This window comes from Typopeltis vanoorti, chromosome 12, assembly GCF_054136105.1.
Source record: "Typopeltis vanoorti isolate ZY-2024b chromosome 12, IOZ_Tvanoo_1.0, whole genome shotgun sequence".
NCBI lineage: Eukaryota > Metazoa > Arthropoda > Arachnida > Uropygi > Thelyphonidae > Typopeltis > Typopeltis vanoorti.
This window is the reverse complement of record NC_143560.1, coordinates 85,124,401-85,141,809: the sequence shown is the minus strand read 5'-3', so window position 1 is coordinate 85,141,809 and position 17,409 is coordinate 85,124,401. Positions and strand designations below refer to the sequence as shown.

The 17,409-nt window shown below is 38.0% G+C and overlaps 1 protein-coding gene across 1 annotated transcript in view; it reads left to right on the top strand.

The window, feature by feature from the left end:
- Positions 1-17,409, top strand: part of LOC150100952 (uncharacterized protein ZK1073.1-like) — a 355,092-nt gene that overhangs the window by 33,771 nt on the left and 303,912 nt on the right. Inside the window, exon 2 of the mRNA XM_090401442.1 lies at positions 12,766-12,816. Within this exon, the coding sequence (XP_090257568.1) occupies positions 12,766-12,816 (51 nt within the window). The remainder of the gene's footprint in view (positions 1-12,765; positions 12,817-17,409) is intronic.

The following is a 17,409-nucleotide window of genomic DNA, read 5'->3' as shown; positions in this document are numbered from 1 at the left end:
GTGAATGTGACTTCATGGAGAGATTGAGAGCAGTAGATGATGGGGAGGAGAGACTGACTGTAAGTGTGCAAGAGGTGTATGGGGAGTTGAGTAAACTAGATGTTAATAAGGCTGTGGGACTTGATAATATATCACCACGTATTCTGAAGGAATGTGCCATGGAGTTGACACCTGCCTTGACATATTTTTTTAATACGAGTCTTGCACTTGGTCAAGTTCCTAAGGAGTGGAAGGAGGGCAAGATTGTGCCACTTCATAAAGGAGGTGATCGAACTCATGCATCAAACTATAGGCCTATCTGTGTGTCAGGTGTTGTGGTTGAGTTGTTGGAGAAGCTTGTGAGAACTAGGATCCAGAGTTGGGTTGACAACAATGGTATTATCTTTGATGGACAGCATGGATTTGCTAAAGGGAGGTCATGTTTTAGTAATCTACTTACTTATTAAATAAAGTGACTGCTTCCTTGGACAGAGGAGAAGGATACACAGTAATATACTTGGATTTCTCAAAGGCTTTTGATAGAGTACCTCATGATAAGTTGACAGTCAAACTAGAGCAGATGGGGTTGGATATTAGATTAGTGCATTAGACTGGAGACTGGCTATCTGATAGGTATTAACAAGTTGTGTATGGGGGTGCAATATCCAGGAAAAGGAAAGTCACTAGTGGAGTGCCTCAGGAGTTTGTTTTACGGCCATTATTGTTTAACTTGTATATTAATGATATAGGTGAAGATTTGGATGGAGATATTCAGTTGTTTGCAGATGATGCAAAGTTGGGACGAACCATAAAGAGTAGTGAAGATGTTGTGTCCTTGCAAGAAGATTTGAATAAATTGAATGATTGGGCACGGAAATGGGGATGTGAGTTCCATGTTGCAAAATGTAAGGTTTTAAAATTTTGAAAACAAAGATGGGATGCAGAATTTATGCTTGGTGAGAATATATTATTAGAGGTTGAGGAAATAAGAGATCTGGGGGTGATAGTGGATAAGGATCTAAATTTAGGGGACACATCGCCAAAATTGTGAAGACAACACAAAGGCTTCTGGGAATGATGTGGAGGACACTGACGTGTAGAAGTAGGGAGATTCTTGTCTCATTGTATAAGGTTTTCATTAAGCCACACATGGACTATTGTGCCCAGATTTGGTCATTCGGTTTTCAGAAGGATGAAGAGATGTTGGAAAGGGTCCAAAGGCGACTGACTAAGGTAGTTTCTGGCCTCTGGAATGTCGAGTATGAGGAAAGATTGAGAAGATGTGATTTGCAGAGTCTGGTGGAGAGGAGGAAGAGGGGAGATATGATAGAGACCTACAAGTTAGTAAGGGGTTGTTATAAGATCAGTGGTGGAGAAGTTCTACAGAGAATAGTAGGAGATCAGGGGAGAACCAGAGGTCATCCCTGGAAACTGTATAAAGAGGGCGTGAGTAGGGGAGTGAGAGGCAGGTTTTTTTCGTGCAGAGTTGTGAATGCCTTGCCTGAGAGTGTGGTGTCTGCAAGGAATTTGAATGTGTTTAAGACACGGTATGATGAGATGTGTGTGTGTGATAAAAGGACATCCCAGATGTGTCTTTGACTCCATGAGGTCTTGGGGTAATAATAATAATAATAATAAATAATAATTTTAAAATTGTCCCTACATCATAAATAGATGGTCAGTAAATTCCTAATTAAAAAAATTAATATAAGATAATAATCAGGAATTTACATAATATTGATGCAATAATATTTCCCATATAGGTGATAACTGAAGGCCATCTGATCTATAAATTAAAGATGCCAAGAAATTATATTATTGGTTTAATCCTTTATCCAAGTCTAAGCAAACAAAATTTGCATGCAAAGTAACTTCATGACTGGGCAATTTGTATAGAGGCTAATGACTTCACATCTTGCCTTAGTATCCCATAATGCAAAGCAATAACCTTAGACATGTGTAATGCTATGCATTATGGGAAGGATCATTACCCAGACCGGTTTTGACCTTTATTGAAGTCTAATCAATGGAAGCCAGACCCAGAAGTGATACCAATGTTGAAGTAATGCAGAAGTCATAATTCCATATACAAGTAGCCAAAAGGTGTCATATCTTATTGCTAAATTAAGGATTTAACGAATAATATAATTTCTTAGCATCTTTAATTTATCATATAACCAAGTGGAAAAACTTTCAACTGGCTCCCACTGATGAGACCTCAATAAAGGTCGAAACCAGTCTGGGTAGTGACCCTTCCCATAATGCATAGCATTATACATGTCCATAAGGATATGTGTTTTACATTATGGGATACTAAGGCAAGTGATGTGAAATCATAAGCTGCCCAGTTGTGATACTTTGCACACATAATTTCTTGGCATCTTTGATTTATAGTATAACCAAGTGGAAAAACTTTCAACAACCATCTGATTTGTTTAAGTTTGGTCAGTGTAGAAAGGACTCACAGCTCTCTGTTTGGAACCATTCTACAAGATATCTAGTTTTATTCAAGAGTTTAGTTTTCTTTCAAAAAACCGTAGGTTTAGTCAAGATAGCATGTTCTGCTAGCCAGAATGCTGAGGTTTATGATCCTGGGTATATGATTTATTTTCCTCACGATGGGTGGTTACTGCAAGACTGTCCAAAGTACAACAAAACCACAGGAGCAAGGGATCTGATAGACACCTGGAAAGCTGAGCGGAGAAAACTTGTCTTTAGTTGAGGAAAGAAAGGTAGAAATCTTTCTGACAGTATGAAAGCATATTGCATTATTAACAGGTTTTGAACTTTAGCAGTATGTTCAGAAATTCCTTTATAATATGGAATTTGAGAGGTGTCTTAAGGAGATTTAGAGACTGTTAGCCTAAAGCTGTTAAAGGCTTTCCTGATAATGGATTCATTAAAACATTTTCCATAAAGGCAGATTTGATATAATTCAATTCTTGCTGTGGAAGGTCTTCAGTTTAACATATATTATGAGCATAACGTAATAAGATCTTAATGATTCGAACTTTTTGACTGGGTTTCCGACTTTTTTTTTCCAACAAAAAGTTTTCAACTCTTTGAATGTAAAATGGCAGTCAGCAAACTAAAATCTGACTTCATAAAGGCCACTAACATTAAATTCACCTCTTATCCATATGGAAATCATGCCTTGTGGAGTTTCTTGCTAAGGCCACCATCATGATGAAAAGTAGCATGGAGCAGTGCTTGCGATATATTTGCATCCTGGGAGTTGGATATGTGGTGGGTGAGAGAAGGCAGAGTGCGTATATGTGCCAAATGTAGACAATGGGAGGAATTCAATGAATTGGATATTTCGATAACCAACCTAGTTGTGTCAGGGACAGGAAATGAATGTCAGGAGATGAGTATTGTGATAGGAGAGAATGATGAGCAAAATATGAATGAGAAAATAAGAGTCGGGAATGTGGAAGACTGAAGGTTTCGGAGATGGTCTTGATTGGGAAAATGAATGGAGAGTAAGACTGACTAACTTGCAGAGAGGGATAGATGAGCTGAAAGAGGAGGTGGAATGTCTTGTGAATGATGAGGAGTATGAAAGATGAGATTAGGAGAAAATGGAAGAGATGAATTCAAGACGAATCAGAGTAGGGAAGAGAGAGAGAGTTTTGGGAATGATAGAAGAGGAGAGAAGAAACAGTAGAAGAGAGGGAATGAGAGAGAGAGAGAGGGAGGTATGGGGATGATAGAAGAGGAGAGAATAGAAACAGTAGAAGAGAGGGGGGGTGAGAGAGAGTAAAGGGAATGATCGAGGAGAGGAGAATGGAAACAGAGAGAGGAAATTAGAAGAATGCGAGGGAGTGCTGGAATCAGAGATAGAGTGATGCCAGGACAGCAGGTAAGTAGGGGAGCACAGAGAGAAAGGGTAAGGAAAGAGAGAGTGAGGGATGCAGGTGAGCAATCAAGGAACAGAGGTATAAGAGGTGTGATGTATGGAGACTTGATGATCTGTGGTGTGCAAGATAAGATGCCAGAGGTGTGTTTTCCTGGAGGGACGATAGAAAATGTGGCTATGACAATTAAGAGAAGTGAAAGGATGGATGAAATGATTGTGATGGTGGGCACGAATGACTTGAGTGGCAATATTGCTGGCCTGGTTGGCCAAGCAGTTAGTATATCCACTCTCCACCCAAAAGGCTACGGGTTCGAATCCCGCCGTGGGCATGGATGTTTGTGATTGTCTGTGGAAATACTGGTGGTGGCAGTGGCGAGCGATAGATGCCGTTGGTGTAGTTGGTGGATTGAGTGGTGGAAGACAGAGAGAGAGAGAGAGAGAGAGAGAGATGTAGAGTAGGTGTCCTCCCTCGATGAGTCTTTAGACTCCCTGGAAGTGCCATGTAATAATAATAATGTAAATTGGGTGGTGAGAGATATGAGATTCTTGCTTGAGGTTGTGCAAAAGAAAAACACAGAGAGGAAAGATTGTGTGTGTGTGTTGTCCAGGTATGACAGTGACAAGCTGAGCAGAAGAGCAGTAATACTGAATAGCATAATAGCCAGAATGTGTCAGAAGAGAGGATTGGAATATGGTGATGCTTGGAGGGCGTTTGAGGACTGAGGCAACTGTATGTGAGAGATCACTTGCATTTGAAGGACGAAGGCATCTGGAGAGATTGTTGTTTTCTGAACGAGTCAGTGCGTCACTGCAGGGAAACTAGAATTCCCAGGGTGGATGGTAGCAGGGATGTATACGAGAGACCACTTGCATTTGAATGAGGAAGGGCGAAGGCATCTGGAGAGCGTGCTGTTTTCTGAACGAGTCATTGTGTCACTGCAGGGAAACTAGAATTCCCAGGGTGGATGGTAGCAGGGGTGGCCTCTTGTGGGAATGGGTGCTTGGGGGAACGACATCAGGTAATGCTGAGTCCGGTGGGATCGAGAGGGGACAATGATAGGTATAGAAGCAGTGACATTTTTATGCTTTATACTAATGCTAGGAGTATCTGAAATAAAGGAGATGAATTGGTGGCACTGATAGCATCAGCTTGGCCAAAGATTATTGGGATCTCTGAGACATGGTTGACGGAGGATGATATAATAACAGGAATTGAAGTAGCAGGGTACAGCATTTTTTGGCAGGATAGGAAAGGAAAATGTGGTGATGGATAAGATAAGAGGACATAAGTCATCACTTATCATAAGTGATGACTTATGTCCTCTAAGAGTGGAGGCTTTGGAAGGCAGTGACACTAATGGTTTTGAAAGCATATAGTGTGAGGTAGAAGTGGCCAAGACAGGATATTTATTCTGGTGTTGCTACAAACCAGGGAGCACAGAGAGTGAGGAGCACGAGATGATTAGGCAGTTGAGCTTGGCAAGTGAAAGAAGAATGATTGTTAGGGGAGATTTTAACTACAGCAGCATAAGCTGGGAAGAAGAAAATGCATGTAGTAATAAGGAGATGGAATTTCTAGAATTCTTGAGGGACAAATGTCTTAGGCAACATGTAATAGAGGGAACACGAGGGTCATAGCATCAGAAGAGCTGATAATAAGTGAGATGCCATCTCTCCTACCAGTTGGAGAGAGTGACCATGTGGTTTTAACTTGGAAGACATGCAGGAGTATCAAAGAGAGGGAAACGTATGTGGAATTATAAGGCACGTGATTATAATAGTCTTAGATATCAACTTGGGGAAGTTTCATGGAGGGAAGAATTGGAAGGCTGGGATTAGTGCTTGGGAAATTGTGAAGGAATATTTGTTAGCAGCAATAGTAAGTTGTATTCCATAAATGAAGAAGAGGACACAAGTCGGTGTAAAGTGGATGACAAACAATATCAAATAGGAACTGCAGTTAAAAAAGAGATTATGGAAGAGATATAAGGAGAGGGATGGAAGGTAGATACATGAATAATATAAGATGCAGGCCAGGAGAGTGACCAGTATGGTGAGGAAGGCACTGGAATATAAGAAGAGATTAGCACTAAGATCCAAAGAAAATCCTAGAGAATTTTTTAGCTATGTGGCCAGTAGGAGAAATGATTGTGGAAGAATGACATTGCGGGATAAAAATGGGAATAGAGTGACTGATGCAGAGGACATAGTGGAGTTGTTCAGTGAGCACTTTATTGGAGTATTTCATCCTGGAGAAGTTTTTAATACTAGAGGGATAGGGCAGGTTCAGGGTTTATAGGTGAAAGAGGAGAGTGTGTTCCAAATACAGAGTAATCTGGATAAAAGTAAAGCTGTGGGACTGGATGGTATTTCTCCATGGGGTTTTAAGAGAATGTGCTAAAGAATTGACAGCTCTGTTGACCTGGCTCTTCAATAAGAGTCTGGCTGCGGGAAAAGTACCCAAGGAATGGAAGGAAGGTAAGATAGTGCCATTGCACAAGGGTGGTAGCAGATTGGAAGTGTCTAATTATAGGCCAGTTTGTGTGTCAACAGTAGTTGTTAAGGTCTTGGAGAAATTAGTGAGGGACTATATACAGCATTGGGCAGATAAGGGTATGCTATCTGTGAGAATCAACATGGATTTGTTAAGGGACGTTTTTGCTTTAGTAATATGATTGCCTTTTATAATAAAGTGACAAGAGCAGTTGATAAGGGAAAGGCATATACTGCCATTTTCTTAGATTTTGCAAAGCCGTTTGACAGGGTGCCACATGATAAGCTGATATTTAAGTTGCAGCACATGGGTTTAAATATTGGGTTATTCAAATAGATTCAGGATTGGTTGTCTGATAGGTATCAGAGAGTTGTGTATGGTGGGGCAATATCAAGGAAGCAGAAGGTTACAAGTGGGGTTCCACAGGGCTCAGTACTGGGACCAGTATTGTTCATCCATTATATCAATGACATTGTCAGTGGATTGCAGGGGGATATTCAGTTGTTTGTGGGTGATGTGAAGCTGGGAAGGGTTATCAGTAATGGTGCAGATGTGGCAGCCCTGCAAGAGGATTTGAATAAACTAGACAGATGGGCAAATGAATGGGGGGAATGTCAGTTTAATGCAGCAAAATGTAAAGTCTTTAAGTTTGGGATCCATCAATGGGAGGATGCATACTCGATTGGAGGAGTTATATATACTGGAGGAAGTAGGGGAGACAAGAGATCTGGGGGGGGGGGGTGATTGATAGAAAACTGAAATTCAAGGAGCATATTGCAAAGGTGGTAAAGGTAACCCAGAGGATTGCTTCAATACTGAGAAGGATGCTGATCTGCAGAGATAAGAGTTATAAGACCCTGATCAGACCACACTTAGACTATTGTTCTCAAATTTGGTCCCCAGGATTTGAAGGGGATAAATTAACTGTGGAAAGGATACAGAGGTAGATAACAAAGATGGTTTCATGACTGTACAATGTAAGTTCTGAGGATCAACTGAGAGAATGTGGACTGCAGAGCTTGATGGATAGAAGAAGGAGAGGTGATATGGTTGAGACTTTTAAACTGTTGAGAAGCGGCAGTTACAGGGTAGATTGGGGAGTTCTTTCACTTGGTGGAATGGCAGGAAGGAACGATGACAAGGGCCATCCCTGGAAGTTACGAAAGGAAGTTGTGAGCAAGAGAGTGAGGAGTGGTTTCTTTGCTTGGAGGGTGGTTGAACCGCGAAATGTATTGCTTGAGAGAGAATGGTTAGAGCAAAAACGGTTTATCATACCACTCCTTGAACTCATTTATCAATGAGTTCAAGGATTGGTATGATAAACTTTGTGTTTCCTAAGAACGACCTCCCATGATGAGTCTTTTGACTCCACGGAGGCCTGGATAATAATAATAATACTGTATTTTTCAGACGATAAGTCACACCCTAAATTTATGAGACAATTTTTAGAAAAAAAAAAAAAATTATTATATAAAAATATTCACAAACCTGAAATTTCATTTATTATTACCATAACTTGTACCAGCAACATTCGGTTCGTCTTCACTCGTCTCGGCACTGTCATGCGGTTGTTCATTGCTTGCCATGGTTGATGGCTTCCTGTCCTCAGATTTCTACCAATGCTGAGGTATCATAGGGTTATATACTGTTACTTACTGTCTTCTGTGTGTGTATAACTAAGCTATTTTCATTGAACTCAGATCCTACCTTTAACTTTGCTGATAACGAAGTAGTGTGCAATCAGTGCTTGAAGGTTTTCCATAACCAATGTCTTTAACTCTGATCCTGTTGCTGTTCTTCACCAGGGTGATAATCTTGTGAATTTCAGTATTACTGAAACACTGTCCTGTTTTTCATAAGAAAGAGATCACTTCCATTCTCTCTTCCCCCTTCCTTATTCTCAATATTACCCGGACCTCCAGACATGATCAAACTTCCCTTCTTGAGCTCACTTATACCTTTAGCCTTTATTGATGCAGACGCATTTCAGCAATAGCATCATCATTGAAGAAAGCTAGGGTATTTTATTACCCTATTTTATATGTTCTGTTCAATCTTGGCATACCATTCACACATTTGGAGGTACTGCACCTAAGAATGCTTGATGCTGTCCAGAAGAGGATAATTTGATTAATTCTCTATCTTACAGATTTACTTAAATCATTGTCATAGATATGTGAGTGTGTGTGTGTGTAGATGCTTTTGATTACCCTATTTGGAAAAGAGACTTATATATGCAATATTTTGCATATATAAGAAAAGACCAAGTAGAAATTTGTTATATCTATACACAAATGCCAGGAGCATTGGAAACAAAGAGGTTGAGTTTTTTACTTTATTGAATATGTTTGGGACTAAAATTGTTGGCATTAGCAAAACCGTGCTATCAGAATCAGATATTTTAACTGGGATCCAGTGTAAAGGGTATGGTATTTTTAGGAATGATAGAAGATATAGGAGAGGAAGGGGGAGGGAGGGGGGGAGGGCTACTAATGATATCAGACAAATTGAGTTCAGTAGAGAAGAAATGCATGAAAGCAGTAATGGTAATAATGTCCCATGTAGCAGTAAGTTTGATGTCATCTCATGTGAAATGGAACTAATATAATGAAATATATAGCGGGGCGTTTCTACAGACCTGGTAGTTCAGTTACAGGGGATGATGAAATGCATCGCCAAATTATCCTGATGGGTAATTAACCACCCAACCGGCCATGATGTGTATATACATATAGGTTACCATGGATGTGAAGTGCATATTAAAATTGTAATACCATTGATATTACATTGAAATATATGATGGATACGAAGTGAAGAGGAGTGATGTATTTTATTCATATTGATGGTGATGTGGTTAAACGAATGATTATTATGAGTGACTTGAATTGTCCAGGCATTGATTGGGTAGAAAAGAAATCTCATTATAAGAATGAAACAGATTTATTGTGTTCTTGCAAGATAACTTTCTCAAGCAGCATGTGAAAGAAGAACTCAAGTTCAAAGAGTGTTAGATTTGATCACAGAGTCAGAAGGGGTCTCCGTTAACGATGACTATTTTACTACCAGTTAGTGACAGGGATCATGCCATACCTTCCTGGGATGTAACTAATTATATATATGTTTCAATTAGAACAGGCTGCATGCTGAACTATAAAGTTGGAAATTATGACAAATTAGGAGAATGCTATCTTTGGTCCTATGGTATCAGTTACTGAATGGGAAAGATATCAGCAGTGCATGGGAATCTTTGAAAAATGCTTAAATGAGACATTATTTTAATGTATCACTAGAGTTCGAAGAATAAATAGGGTGGGAGTGAAATGGATGTGCAAACTTATTATTATTATTATTGATTCAGGTCTCCATGGAGTCACAAGACTCATCGTGGGAGGCCCATCCTAGAAAACACAGTCTATTATACCACTCATTGACTGTTCATGCTCTTACCACCCTATCAGGCAATGTATTCCATGGTTCAGCCACCTTCCATGCAAAGAAGCCACCCCTTACTCTCTTACTTACAATTTTGAGGAATGGCTCCTTGTCCTCATTCGTTCCTCCCTGTTCCACCAAACAAACGGGGGGGAAAGTTACAGGGTTCCTGTCAACCCTGTAACTATCTCTCAATCATATCACCTCTCTTTCATCTATCTACCAAACTCTGCAGTTCCACATTCCCTCAGCCTATCTTCATAGCTAGCATTGTACATTCCTGATACCATCTTTGTTATTTGCCTGTGCACTCTTTCCATTGTTAATTTACCCCCTTCAAATTCTGGGGACCAAATTTGAGCACAATAGTCCAAGTGTGGTCTGATCGGGGCTTTTTAGAATGGAATGACAACTTTTTATCTCTGCAGGTCAGCGTCCTTCTCAGTATTGCAGAAATCCTCTGAGTTACCTTCACCACCTTTACAATATGTTCCTTGAATTTCAGGTTTCTATCAATCATCACCCCCGGATCCCTTGAATTCCCTACTTTCTACAGTACAGCTCCTTCAACAGAGTATGCAACCTCCCATTGTTGTATCCCAAACTTCAAGACTACATTTAGCTGCATTAAACTGACACCCTCATTCACCATTCATTTGCGATCTGTCCAGTTTATTCAAATCTTCTTGCAGGGCTACCACATCTGCAGTGAAGCTGGTAACTCTTCCCAGCTTCACATCATCTGCAAACAACTGAGTATACTATTATTTTAATGGCTAATATAGTCTACTTTCGTTTAGGAGTGCTCCCTTTTTACAATGTCATTGGCTCTTCACTCAGATCTTAGGGCATTACTGTATATTACTTTTAATAACACTTCAGTAATAACCCTAAGATTTGAGTGAAGAGCCAATGACATTGTAAAAAAAGGGGCACTCCTAAACAAAAGTAGGCTATATTAGCCATTAAAATAATAGTTTATTTTAGAGGAGTAACATGGGAATTTTCCCAGAAATAATACCTATAACTGAATATCCTCCTGCCCTCCATTGACGATATCATTGATATAAAGGTTAAACAACACAGGTCCCAGTATTTGAGCCCTGTGGGACCCCTCACTTGTAACTTTCTGCCTCCTTGATACTGCTCTCCCCATACACAATGATACCTATCAGATAACCAATCCTGAATCTAGTTCACTAACCTGACATCTAAACCCATGTGCTATAACTTAAATATCAGCTTATCATGTGGCACCTTATCAAATGTCTTTGTAAAAATCGCAGAATATGCCTTTCCCTCATCAACTGCTCTCGTCACTTTATTATAAAACGCAATCATATTACTAAAACAAGAGCACTCCTTAATAAGTCCATGCTGACTCTCACAAATTTGGTGTGCAGATTTGGTCTCCTGGGTTCTAAGGGGATAAAGAAGGGTGCAAAGAAGATGATATACAAAGATTATATCATCGAGATTACGGAATTTTTATTTATTTATTCATATGGAGTTTCCTCCCTTTTCTCCCCCATCCCTGTTGGGGCGAGTTGAGCTCCCTCGTGGGGGTTAAGTATTTATGGCTGTAGATCTGTGTGTGTTCGTGGGGCCGGTTTGCCTGCTTGCAGGATGAAAACCCCCAGATAAACTGGGGGGGGACCCTGCTGTCCACGCCCAAGACCGGCTAACTTGGCTATGGCTGAGGAAGATCCTTACAGGATAGATTGCAAGCATGTGGACTACAGACTCTGAGGAAGAGGGGTGAATTATAGAGGTCTATAAACTTCTGAAATGGTGTTATAGGATTTTGTCTGATGAAAGTTTTTGTTATATGAAAGGTGGGGAGAGAACATGGGGTATCCATGGAAGTTAGGTTTGTTCACATTTAAGAAAGGGGTAAGAGCTAGAATAGAATAGTTTGCCTGTTGAAGTGGTGAGTGCATCTACTGTGAATAAGTTTAATGGAAATAGGAACGATAGCTGGTTTGGTTGATGTATAGCATCCCTCACTGAGTTCCCTACTCCCTGGTGATCTCAGATAATAATAATAATAATTTTCTGAATCAGTTTGTCTTTCTCTGTTTCATTCTATCTACTTTTGTTCTTTGGAAAAGATCCCCTCTCACCTCATTTTGTCTTCCTTATATAATACTGAAACCTTCAACTGTTCAATGGAACACAAGTGAATTCCTTCTTTCTTCTCATCCCCTTGCCCTATTGTATAGGACAAGGGGATGAGAAGTGGGCACATCACTTATGTCTATAAGTTTTTCTAACCTTTCATGAATTAGTCTGATTTAAAAGAAAAAGAAAGAATATGGTCACTGTTATTATCACTCATTCACAGTTACTTCCATAGGATATTACCAGATCTAGGTCTGAACTGTAAATCTCATTGCTCCATCACATGCTGCCTGAGATGGTTATTTCTCAAAAAAAAAAAAAAAAAAAAATCGCACTCTTTGCAGCTCTAAGCTAACTTTGTGGTAACTAAATAATGGGAAACTGTTCATCCAACATGCATCCGAGGATGCTGTTTGGAGTTCACATTCCAAGTGCAATAAATTAAATTGTAAATTCATGTAAATGGAAAAAGTTAAATTATAAATTCGATGTCCTTCTATAATTTATGTATGGTTTTTATAAAATTGTCTCTCTTTTTTTAAATTTTAAAATGAAATTGGTTTTGATATGATCAGCATTAAGCAATGTAATTTTTAAAGGCGCATAAAATCAGTGAAGCGTTAAGCTTGTTTAAAGTATTTTAAACTTTTAAAATATTTGGAAAAATATTTCCGACTTCTTACTTCCTTTCTTATCAAAACAATCAACCAGTCTTTGAGTAAATGTTTTAATTCTTGGCAGTTTCTTTTATTCATGTTATTAAAGATTTATGAAATTTAATCCTTAAAAGGATTAAATATTATTTAATAACACCATGTTAGTTAATTCTAAAAACATTAAAAAAGCTCAGTCTATTAATTAACATTTGTATTTCTTACAGAAGCATTTTATAAAAACAGAACGATGTGGTTTGTTGACGGTATTTGTGCAGGTAAGCTATATCCAATGATTTGAACTTCACTTTTTTTGTTCTTTTAAAAATAATATATATTAATGCTTTATGATATTAGTCATCTGATTTTTTTTTTTTTTTTTTTTTTTTAAAACTTCTCTGGCCATGAAAGAACTTGGTGATGTTTTAATTGTTAGTTATTTACTAGCTAAGCTACTAGTATTGCATAGGTCAATATTAGTAGTTTAGTCCTTAACCATCTCACTGAATTAGTCATCTGAGTAGTCCACACAGGGCTTCTTCAGGAACTTCAGCCATTCTTTCTTTATGTCCATTGCTAACATCCTCTAGTTTTACACTCTCAGAGACTTAATATTGTGGAGCACTATGTTCTCATCTCAACTTTGATCTTCCTTATTTTTTTTATGGTCTCTTATTGAACACCTTAACTGTTCTGCTATTATTAAATGTGTTTAACACCAACTCAACCTGATCTTTAATGTACTTCATAATATCTGGTCCATTATAGTTCATGATCATATCTTTTTCTCCACATACTATTCTTTCAGTTCTGTACCAAGTAGTTTATTAACCAGCCTTTTCTTTATCCAGTTAATAAAACATAGGTACATATTTAGTGTTTTTATTATTTATTATATTTTTAAGACTAATATTGGTTAATAAAATCTTACCGAAAGGGGGGGGAAAAACTCGATGTAATGACAGACAAAATAACTTATAACTTCAAACTAATATTTGTATGTATAAAATAAGCATCATTAATCCTTCTTGTGGTATGTGTCTAAAATATTTATCTCACAACTGATATATATACAGTTCAGTCTTATAAATAAAACTTATTATCTAATAGAACTCACAACCTTTACATCAGAAAATACAAGCATAAACATTACACAAAATTGTTTCATCTGCTATCTTTAAAATTGCTGAATTTTATTAGTACAAAAAAAATAAAAAAAAAAAATAAATGAGTTAACCCCTGTAAGATAAATAAAAATTTGAATCTTCCTTTCACAGCTACTATGGTTCGTTTTCTTGCAGTTAAAAAAAATATCATCGGTATCACTGAGATTCTGTCTATTTCCTAAAGTTGTACATATTGGGAATAAAACATTTCTCTTTGAAACATACATAGTTCTTTTCTATTTGTTTCCTAGGGAATACAGCATGAAAGATAATTTTTAAAGTTCCCTTCTGTAACTCCTTTGTTATCTTTGAGCATCAATAAATTAATTTCATCCTTTTTAAATACATTTTACCAGAACAAGTCTGTTGCTTACAGTATATTAAAGAAACTGTCTAGAAAACTATATATTGTAATATATTTTTAACAATTTTATCCACATTTTCAACATAATGTCTTTTGAAAGAAAATTCATCTGTTAATTCGGAAGCTTTTTGAAGAAAAAGTGTAACAGTACAATGAAGTGTACAATGAAAGTTGTTGCCTGTTGCAAAGAAATTTTATTTTATGGAAATGTTTGAAGAATTTTATGCATTTCAACTCACCAGTAATTTATTTAATTAGTGATGCTGATTAGTGATATAACAGTTAATGGAAGCAAAATGGCTGTGAGAACTAGGACAAACAAGCACATGTGACATGAAAATGAAAATCGAATGTGTTGAGGGGTGTGGAATTTACTAAGATGGTTCATTATCGGGAGTGTAATATGTATGCATGGACGAATGTGGCAGATCTATTTGTTGAGAAATTGAACAAGAGAAATGAGAATCTGTAGAATCTGTGATATGCTAACAGTGATTTCAATAAAAGTTTGGAACCAGTTGTGAAGAATACCGGGCAAAAGGCAGTGATGGATGTATGACTAAGATTGATAGCCAGAAGAGCAAACATGAGAATATAAGTGCAGAGAATGTGATTATGAATATGGAAATTATTAACAAAGGAAAAGTGAGCATAATTGGGGGAAGCAGAAGCAAGCCTGACTGATGAAGCAAGTGCTGGTGTGACTGCAGGAATGGAAGAAAGTCTAACTAATGGAGCAATAGTGGGAACAATTGCTGGAATGTAGGAATTGAAAAATGAAATGATTATGATGAGGAATGAGATGTGGTGTGTACAGAATGAAATTCGATGTATGATGGATATGAATAGAGAATGCAAAAGAATAAATTGAAAGATAGGAGAAAAAGAAGTAACAAATGACTCAAGAACTGTATAGTGATTCTATCATAAAAGGTGTGTTTGATGGGAGAGATTACACAAGGTCTGCTTTCCAAGAGGGAGAATGAATTGGGTAATTGAGGTGCTGGATATGAGAAGTAAGTGTATGTGAAGAAGTTAGCGGTCGTGGTTGGACTGAATGATTTGGTTAGGCATAAGGAGAATGTGAGGATGGATTTCAGGAGATTATTGTTTTTAGTGAAAGATAATGGTGTGGTAGGAAGAGTAGCTTGTGTGTTGCCCAGGTATGACAGTGATGAGTTGCAGGAGAGAAAGTAATGATTTTGAATGGAATGTTAGCAGAAATGTGTGAAGAGTGCACTTTGTAAATTTGTGGGATGAGTTTGAGGAATGAATTGATCTGCATAAGACTGATGGACTGCATCTGATTAGTTTTGGAGTGAGTCATTTGGAAAGATTGCTGCTGCTGGTAGGAAGTGCAATGAGTTATGCAAACAAGGTATCAGTGGAAGTCAGATGATGCAAGTGTGTAGGAGAGTGTACCAGGTGAAACTGATGTGAATGGAGATGAGAATGAGAACAGAGAATGCAAGTGCAAGTTAGTCAGGAGAGAGCAAGGTGGGCCAGTGAGACAGTGTATTGAGAGTGGATTCTGAAAGCCATAATGAATGCATGTATGTGAATGGTCGGCATAGTAATTGAACAGTCTGGAATACATGGAGGGTGATTGAGTTTGGTTGGGGGGGGGTACCATGTTACAGAAGAAAAGATCGTGGAGAAGTCAGATAAGAAATGAAATACAACAATTCATTTCTTATAAACCAAGAAATGAATTGTTATGTTTACATACAAATGCCAATAATATTAGAAATAAGAAAGATGAAATTGTTGCATCGATTGAGTTTATTTGTCTGAAAATAGTTGGAATAAGTGAAACTTGGTTTGATGAGAATGACATCTTGATGGAAATAGAAAATGGCTATACGATGTTTTGTGTAAAGATAGGAAAGGCAAGGTGGGGGGGGGTGAGTGCTGATGAGGATGGTGTGTGTGTGTGGGGGGGAATCGTGTCCACACAAGGTTGAGATAAAAAAGGAAAAATGTGGCATTGGTTTTGAAGCAGTATGGTGTGAAGGGGAGGTTGATAGAATGAAACATTTGGTTGGATGTTGCTACAGGCCAGGGAATGTGGAGGTTGGAGAACAAAGAAACATATAGACAACTTGGCTTAGTGAGCAAGCAAATCACCCACATTATGGGTTATTTGCTTGCTCTCAAAATAATCACCCACATTATGGGTGATTTCAACTGCAGTAATATTGATTGGAATGAAGAGATAGCATCAGGGAATAAAGGAGAATGAATTTGTTGAATTCTTAAAGGACAGCATGCTTAGTCAATATGTAACAGAGGGTGCAATTGAGGGTTAAGAGTCTTAGATCTGGTTATATCATCAGGGGATGTGAATGGAATGGTTAATCTCCCTGCGACTGGTGAGAGTGATCATGAAGTGATCATCTAGGTTGTAGTGCAGTCATGTGAGAAATTCTATAAAGAAGGGATATATGTGGAATTATAAAGCTAGTGATTATGAAAAGCATAAGAGACAACTGGGAGCTGTAGCATGGAAAGAGGAGTTATGTGGGAAGTGACAGATGCTATTTGAGTATTGATCAAGAGCCAAGATCATTTAACAGTAGCAATGTCTAAGTGTATTCCAAAGGTGAAATGGCTAAACAAGGTAGGAGTGAAATGGATGATGAGATTAAGTATAAAATCTGGAAGAAGAAAGCTCTGTGGAAGCAATACAAGATAAGTGTTGATAATAATCATTTGCATGAAGAGTACAAAGAGCAGGCCAAGTAGGCGATTCAGTTAGTAAGTAAAGATTCAGTCAGTTAGTAAAGACAGCAAAAGTATAGTATAAGAAGAAATTAGCCGATCAAGCTAAGAAAAATCCTAGTAAGGTCTTTCAGTATATGGCAAGTAGAAGAAAAAATGACTATGGAAGGATGATGCTAGTTGATGATTTTGGTTGATTGGTAATGAATGCAGCAAATATAGTTGAGGTATATTATTATTAATATTATTATTATGTGACACCTCCAGGGAGTCCAAAGACTCGTCGAATGAGAGTGTGCCAACAGCATCGAACGATTGATTCCCTTCCAACTACTAACTGTGCTCAAACTTGCCTAACTTTTTGCTGAGCCATTAGTAGCAGAGGTTCTACCACTCAATCATCCTATTCAGTGAGCAGTTTATCAGGACATAGTGGAGAGAGACTGATGGTGAATGAGCAAGAGTTGTATGAGCAGTTAAGTAAACTTGATGCTAATAAAGCAGGACTTGACAAAATAAATAAAGCATTTGTTTACGTCAGTTATGCAAATGTAAAAGTTATTCTAAATGGCTTCGAGGGAACACTCCAAACACTTTAAAAGTTTTTCCATTTCATTAAT